We start from the raw sequence: 8330 nt of genomic DNA on the forward strand, positions 1-8330 counted from the left end.
TTAAGTTCATGTGAGGGATTGGAGGTCCTCTCTTCGGGCACAACCGTATATCCGTTCCTCATATGGCTAGCATTTCAGGGGCCTCTTAGGCATAGTCTAGCCTCTTATTTAATGCTTAAAGGGTTTGTAAAGGATTTTTTTTTATCTTGATAGCTTCCTTTACCTTAATGCAGTGCTGTTTTCACGCCCTCATTGTTCGTTTTTGCTCTCAAGTTGCTGTAATTCTTCTCTGATCTCCACACTTCCTGGTTGTCTGTTTCCTGATAACCACAGTACTGGGAGCTTTCTCTCTGTGGTCACTAATCAAGGAGGTGTGATTACTGTGTGTCTAAAACCCCACAGCACCAATCAGTTTCGTTTTCCAAACCATCACTGCCCTGAATTGGCTCTGTACATCACAGAAGCAGGAAACAACATGCAACAACGAAACTAGAAACTGCAGGTACATTATATGATTGATTTGTATCTATTTTTAATCATTTTTAAAAGGAATCAGTTAACTATTATGTCTCTATACCCTGTAAACAGTCATTTCAGCAAAAAAAAAAAAAAAAATCCTTTACAACTCCTTTAGGCTGCCCTAACCAATATTCTTGTATCTCCGATGTTATTTTTTTCCCCTTTTTTTTCCTTCCTTTTTATTTTTACCAGTTCTGTTCTTCTGTTTGTATTAGCTTATTGGTTGTTGATTATCCTTTCTTTTTTGTTATATCTCTCCGGAAGGTATCTTGATTACACTAAGATGTATTGTGATTTATTTTCTTTATATTATTTATTATTTCTTGAAAATAAAATACTTTGAAAGTAAAAAAAGAGTCACAGACCTTGTATAAGATAGGTATCCAGGGCCTATTCAAGGACACACAGAAATAGCTTTAAATCCAGGAGGAGAAGACTGTGTCAACAATGTCAACAAATAAGAACTAGAGAATGAACTAAAGCTTCTATGGCAATAAATAAAATATGCATTTACAAGGACAATGTTTTTCTTGTTTTTATCAGACTTTCACGCTTGGACTTTAAAGTCTTATAAAAATGCTGAAATAATTTCATGTGTATTTACACCTAAAATGATTGGCTTGGCTGGATAAGGTAGGAAGAGGCGCTTGAGAGCGGCTATGATTTAAATTTACAAATACCATACTGGTGACCCCACAATAGGGATAAAACTTTTTTGCGGAAGGGAGTTTAACAAGATGGGTGGCCACTCATTAAAATTAGAAAGAAAGAGGTTTAACATTAAACTATGTAGAGGGTTCTTTACTGTAAGAGCGGCAAGGATGTGAAATTCCCTTCCACAAGCGGTGGTTTCACCAGGGGGGGGGGGGCACCAATAGTTTCAAGAAACTTGATGGACTTGTGTATTTTTTCAACCTCACCTACTATGTAACTATGTAAAAAGTGCACAATGGTGCAGGGGCAGTGAACGCAGAAGTGAGAAAGGGTGCAGTAGTACGTGAAGTGATGTGGGAGACGTGAGAATAGGGGGAGAGAATGCTGTTCAGGTGCAGTGGTGAGTGTGGGGATGGTGGTGAAAATGCAGGAGGGGGGTGTCATGAAGGCACAATGATTAGGAGGTTTCAGGCATGTTGGTTTAAATGGGGAGTGCAGGCACAGTGTTAACAGGGGAGAGGGCAGGTGAGAGGGTTCTGGCTTAGTGGTGGTGAACAGAGTGGTTGCCGGTGTGGTGGTGAGTGGTACCTCTGCAAGAAGCTGTCAGCTGTAACACCAGATGTAGTCATATTGGACAGTAGCAGAGACCAAGTGATGTAATCTCTCAGGCTTTAGAATACAGAGCCTGTGTAAACCCAACAGAGGCCAGTGAGTTGGAGGGCGGTGTGATTTAATGGAACCAGAAAATAAATAGAAACATCCTATTGCAACATAGACTCAACTACTACATGGACCACCCTGGATGTACTGCTGCTACCTATGGCTGTTGAGGCAAGTTTCCCTATGATTTCATAGGGAAAATAATTTCAGTGCTTCTGCTGTGAGCTTTTAATAAATATTTGCTTTACAGTGTCTGCAGCTACAGAGGTCAGTAAGGCCCCTTTCACATTAGGCAGTGGAGGCGCGGTGACGGTATAGCAGCGCTATTTTTAGCGCCGCTATACTGTCGTATTTACCGCAATATTTGGGTGCTAGCGGTGCGGTTTTAACCCCCGCTAACGACCGAAAAAGGGTTAATACCGCCCGCAATGCGCCTCTGCAGAGGCGCATTGCGGGCGGTATTACCGCGTTTTCCCTATTTTTTGCGCTGTAAAACGCCTCAATGTGAAAGTAGCCTTAAAGCTGTTGTCTTGGTAAATAAAGAAGATAGCATATCTTCACGCAGCCTACAGTTCCTTTCATCGTTATTTATTTAGGAAATGCTATCTGCTAACTGTTATAAGGGCAGCACATTCTGTTGGGATCATTGATAACATAAAGATTTTATTTCTTCCTATTATGTCTCAAGAAAAGAAGTAAAAGGAAAATCTCCACAATAGGAAATAGGCAGCAAAAATAAAATAAAAATTGTCAGGTTTGAACCATTCAACATTTTAGTGTTTCAGTCAATCTACCCTTTAAAATTATGGACATTCTTGAGGCACACTATTCTAAAATGTATAAAAAAATAAATAATTTTACATATCGCAGCAGCACTAAAGCAAACATTACAGTTGCTTTATTCTCCATCTTTACAAGCTGGTACCAAATAGTGTTCTAGCATTTCTCTTCCTCTCTCTATGGTCACCCCAATGCTAACAGAGAGGGATGTTGGACAAGGATGTTGTGCAGGTACTCAATGTCCTCTTTATCAATCAATGATGTTGTCTGTTGCTAGGATGTCAGTGGCTGGCCTACAGAGTGCCCAAACTTGTAATAATGCACAATAAAAACCCGTGGCTTTGTGTAACAAAAAGGCAGGCTTGATCCACCCACTGGATTGTTGAAAATGTTTGCCATTTTGCCAAGGCACCCCTGAAAAACCCCAGAAAGCACCCCAGTGTGCCATGGCAACCTAGTTGAAAATGGGTGCTCCATTTCATCAAATCCTAAAAAAGAAAACTTTAGGATTAGATATACGTTAACCACTTCCATACCAGGCACTTACACCCCCTTCCTGCCCAAGCCAATTTTCAGCTTTCAGCGCTGTCGCTGTTTAAATGACAATTGCGTATTCATGCTACACTGTACCCAAACAGAATTTTTATAATTTTGTTCCCACAAATAGAACTTTCCTTTGGCGGTATTTGATCACCTGCGGTTTTTATTTTTTGCTAAACAAATAAAAAAAGACCAAAAATTTGGGGGGGGGGGAAGCCTTTCTTTTGTTTCTGTTATAAAATGTTGTAAATAAGTATGTTTTATCCTACACTGATGGACGCTGATAAGGCGCGCACTGACGGGCACTGATAAGGCAGCACAGATGAGGTGGCACCAGTGAGGTGGCACTGATGGGCACTGATGATGGGCACTGGTTTGCGGCACTGATGGGTGGCACTGATATGCAGCACTGATGGGCACTGATACGTGGCACTGATAAATGGCACTGATAGGCATCACTGATCTCACTGATCTCACTGGCACTGGTAGGCATTTTGGATGGGCACTGATTGGCATCTACCTGGGCACTGATTAGCAGTTCCCTATGCACTGATTGGCATTTCCCTGGTGGTCTAGGGTGGCATACCTGGTGGTCCAGTGTTGTGGCCTTCCCTGGTGGTCCTGGAGGCATCCTGGTGGTCCTGGGCGGGCATCCAAGGGGGGGGCTGTGCTGATAAACAATCAGCACAGACTCTCCCTGTCAGGAGAGCAGCCGATCAGCTCTCCTCTGCTCGCATCTGTTAGCCGCGAGTGAGGAAAAGCCGATCAATGGCTCTTCCTGTGTACATCATGATTAGCCATGATTGGACACGGCTGATCACGTGGTAAAGAGCCTCCGTCAGACTGAAACGGCGCACCACCGATCGCCGCGATGCATGCCCCTACGGGCATGCAGCGCCTGTTATCCTGCTGGATGTCATATAATGCCCAGTCAGGATAACTGAACCACCACCTGGCTGTCATTCTGCTATAGGCCGGCGGGAAGTAGTTAAGGTACAATAGAGTTGATTATATAAGCAGGCCAGGCTTCAAAGTGGATTTCTGCGCCCCCCCTCCAAAAATGAAATTTCAGCAGCTACACATACTGTATCTGCTAACTTTTAATATTAGGACACTTACCTGTCCAGGAATCCAGTGATGTCAGCACCGCAGCCGATGTTTCCATTCCGCCATTGCCGGTAAAGGAACTCGGCAGCGAAGCCTTGCATCTTCACAGCAGGGTCCCTACTGCGCAAAGCATGCTGCGCTTTTGGGTGGAACTCTGCTCTAGGTAGGCCAGCATTCCAAGCTAACTCTAAGGCCTCGTACACACGACCGAGAAACTCGACGGGCGAAACACATCGAGTTCCTCGTCGAGTTCCTTGTTGGACTTGTTCCGAGGCTCGACGGGTTTGTTGTGCGTACACACGTAATAGACAACAATTTACTCGTTCTCCAGCGTGGTGACGCTCACCACGTACGACGGCACTATAAATGGGAGGTTTGAATTCTTTGGCGCCACCCTTGGGGCTGCTTTTGCTGATATCGTGTTTCCGCGTGTTAGTAAAAGTTTGGTGAGTGACGATTCGCGTTTTTCATTCGTCGTGCTTTCATATCGTTTTCTGCCGTTCAGTTTGTGCTTGTGGGATCGTAGCTTGTTTATCGGGACGTGCGGTCAGGTCGTATTGTTTTACATTGCGGTTCTGTGCGCTCGTTTTAGATTTTCAGTGCGTTCTTCCTAGCACTTGCTGTTCTTCAGTGCGGTCTGATTGTGCGGTCTGATTACACGGTCGTTTCTAGCCATGTTGCAGGCACCTGATCGTCGTAGGCGACTTCGTGCTATGCAAATGTATGGTTCAGGTCTTGTTGCTTTAGACCTAGACCCAGCCATGAACAGGGTGAGGAGGAGTTCATGGACCAAGAATTGGTTGCTCCGTAGGAACCAATTCTGTCATATGCCTCTGCTGCGGGAGATCCAGGAAAATAATCCTGTAGATTACAGGAATTTTCTGAGGATGTCTGATCCTGTCTTTCAGCAGCTGTTGGCTTTGGTGTCGCCTTATATTACCAGGCAGGACACTGTTATGCGGGAAGCCATCAGCGCTGAACAGAGGCTAGTTGCCACCTTACGGTATCTGGCAACTGGGAGAAGCTTGCAGGACTTAAAGTTCTCGACGGGCATCTCCCCCCAGGCTCTGGGCCTCATAATCCCAGATACCTGTTCTGCCATCATCCAGGTTCTGCAGGATGACTATATGAGGGTAAGTTTTCTCCTTTAAGATCACATGTAATGTTTTTAATGTATGCTAATGTATTGTAATTATTCCCTTCCTCCCTACTTACCATGCTTGTAATGTACTGTGAATGTCCCCTTTGCCCCCATGCATGCTCTAAGCTCTTATTGATGTCCCTTTTTAAGGCCCACATGCCTATTTCCCTTCACTTACCTCCCCAGCATGCTATCCTGGGCCCTAACACACCTAGCCTAGTCACTTTACAATGTATTGTGTTATATCCATTGTAATGTTCCCCCCCCCACCTCCAAAATGTGTATTAAAGTGTAGGTTCACCCAGAAAAAGTTGAACAAATATTGGTGAACCTAGACTTTAATAGTCATTTTGGAGAGGGCTAGATGAGTTTGGGAGTTTCATGGGTAAAAAAAAAAAAGGAACTCCCAAACTCATCTAGCCCTCTCCAAAATGTGTATTAAAGTGTAGGTTCACCCAGAAAAAGTTGAACAAATATTGGTGAACCTAGACTTTAATAGTCATTTTGGAGAGGGCTAGATGAGTTTGGGAGTTTCATGGGGAAAAAAAAAAAAGGAACTCCCAAACTCATCTAGCCCTCTCCAAAATGTGTATTAAAGTGTAGGTTCACCCAGAAAAAGTTGAACAAATATTGGTGAACCTAGACTTTAATAGTCATTTTGGAGAGGGCTAGATGAGTTTGGGAGTTTCATGGGTAAAAAAAAAAAAGGAACTCCCAAACTCATCTAGCCCTCTCCAAAATGTGTATTAAAGTGTAGGTTCACCCAGAAAAAGTTGAACAAATATTGGTGAACCTAGACTTTAATAGTCATTTTGGAGAGGGCTAGATGAGTTTGGGAGTTTCATGGGTAAAAAAAAAAAAGGAACTCCCAAACTCATCTAGCCCTCTCCAAAATGTGTATTAAAGTGTAGGTTCACCCAGAAAAAGTTGAACAAATATTGGTGAACCTAGACTTTAATAGTCATTTTGGAGAGGGCTAGATGAGTTTGGGAGTTTCATGGGGAAAAAAAAAAAAGGAACTCCCAAACTCATCTAGCCCTCTCCAAAATGTGTATTAAAGTGTAGGTTCACCCAGAAAAAGTTGAACAAATATTGGTGAACCTAGACTTTAATAGTCATTTTGGAGAGGGCTAGATGAGTTTGGGAGTTTATGAATAATTGTTTTATTTTTTTTTATTTTTTTTTTATCTCCCAAATTTGATCATTGATCCATCAGAGGGGGTGATGTAAGTGCTAATTGTGCGTTATATTTTAGTTGTAAAAAGCTCATTTAATTTAAAAGTTAGAATAATTATGATGTCTTTGTCTAACGTGCTTGCAATGTTATGTTCCAAATATTTTTTAAATATGTTATTTTTCTATTACACAGCTTCCGTCCACGCCACAGGAATGGCAGACTGTGGCAGCGGAGTTTGAGACGCGTTGGAACTTCCCCAACTGCGGGGGAGCCATCGACGGAAAGCACGTCCGCATCGTGCCTCCACCCCGTTCTGGTTCTGAGTTCTACAATTATAAGGGGTTCAACAGTATTGTGCTGATGGCGGTGGTGTCAGCACAGTACGAATTTCTGTACGTTGATGTGGGCAAGAACGGCCGGATGTCGGATGGGGGAGCTTTCAGGCAGACTGAGTTCGGGGAACGACTCCAAGACGAAGATCTTGCATTGCCACCGGATGCGGACAACGTGGAAGGACTCCCCTTCGTCTTCTTGGCTGATGAAGCTTTTGGCCTGGGACCCCATCTAATGAGGCCATTCCCCCAGCGCACCCTCACCCCAGAGAGGAGTGTTTTTAATTACCGGCTGGCCAGAGCCCGGAGGGTGGTGGAGAATGCCTTCGGGATAATGGCCAGCCGGTTCCGCCTGTTCCTAACCTCGATCCATATGGCGGAGTACAAATGGAACTATATCGTATTTGCATGCTGCATTTTACATAATTTTTTGAGACGAAATTCGCCAAACTATATGGCCATGGTTGGGCCTGAGGCTGGACTTAACAATCCCGAGCAAATGTTGCCGGGCCTGGAACCTGCCCGTACTGGCTTGCCCCCCCAAAGTGGCCGTGCAGTCCGTGACCAATATATGGAGTATTTTATGGGTAGGGGGGCCATTCCCTCACAAGCCAATTTGGCTTAGCTTTGTTTTATCACATTATAAATCAGTGTACCCAAAAATTTTAATTTGGTCGCTTGTGTTTTTTGAAGCTGCCTCATCATTTTACATAATGTACTACATGTAGTGTCAAGTGTATTTTCCTTGCCAACTCGCAACCATTTCCCAGGTAACACACAAAGTAAACACATGTAAAGTTACAGGTTCTTTAATCAAAACACCACACACTTTATTTTTTACGATTATTTTATTTATTTTAACAATCTTCTTACCAATTTGTGATTTGTACATTTTTTAAACCAATTTTTGAAGATATCAAAATCTCTTTATATATTTTTTTTGGTTTTTTTGATTCACAACAATCACTTTATATATTTTTTTTTTTTTTTGATTCACAACAAGATAAAAATCTCTTTATATATTTTTTTTGTTTTTTTTGATTCACAACAATCACTTTATATATTTTTTTTTGTTTTTTTTTTTGATTCACAACAAGATAAAAATCACTTTTTTTTTTTTTGTTTTTTTTTTGATTCATAACAAGATAAAAATCTCTTTATATATTTTTTTTGGTTTTTTTGATTCACAACAATCACTTTATATATTTTTTGGGGGTTTTTTTTGATTCATAACAAGATAAAAATCTCTTTATACAGGGAGTGCAGAATTATTAGGCAAATGAGTATTTTGACCACATCATCCTCTTTATGCATGTTGTCTTACTCCAAGCTGTATAGGCTCGAAAGCCTACTACCAATTAAGCATATTAGGTGATGTACATCTCTGTAATGAGAAGGTGTGTGGTCTAATGACATCAACACCCTATATCAGGTGTGCATAATTATTAGGCAACTTCCTTTCCTTTGTCAAAATGGGTCA

The 8330-nt window shown here is 42.2% G+C and overlaps 1 protein-coding gene across 1 annotated transcript; it reads left to right on the top strand.

Annotated features, from left to right (window-relative positions):
* The first annotated feature begins 4874 nt into the window (after window positions 1-4874).
* Window positions 4875-7519, top strand: LOC120941216 (putative nuclease HARBI1). Its single transcript, XM_040354519.1, has 3 exons — window positions 4875-4970; window positions 5109-5333; window positions 6711-7519. Exons 1-3 carry the CDS (start codon window positions 4875-4877, stop codon window positions 7473-7475), a joined length of 1086 nt encoding a protein of 361 aa, XP_040210453.1. The 3' UTR covers window positions 7476-7519.
* Window positions 7520-8330: the final 811 nt, after the last annotated feature.

Source organism: Rana temporaria, chromosome 5, assembly GCF_905171775.1.
Source record: "Rana temporaria chromosome 5, aRanTem1.1, whole genome shotgun sequence".
Lineage (NCBI taxonomy): Eukaryota > Metazoa > Chordata > Amphibia > Anura > Ranidae > Rana > Rana temporaria.

Bases quoted from the DNA above. Each gene is read 5' to 3' on its own strand.
- LOC120941216 (XM_040354519.1), top strand. From the start codon at position 4,875: ATGTTGCAGGCACCTGATCGTCGTAGGCGACTTCGTGCTATGCAAATG. The intron at 4,971-5,108 runs GTGAGGAGGAGT...CCTGTCTTTCAG, and splicing joins TAGACCCAGCCATGAACAGG to CAGCTGTTGGCTTTGGTGTC. The intron at 5,334-6,710 runs GTAAGTTTTCTC...TCTATTACACAG, and splicing joins TGCAGGATGACTATATGAGG to CTTCCGTCCACGCCACAGGA.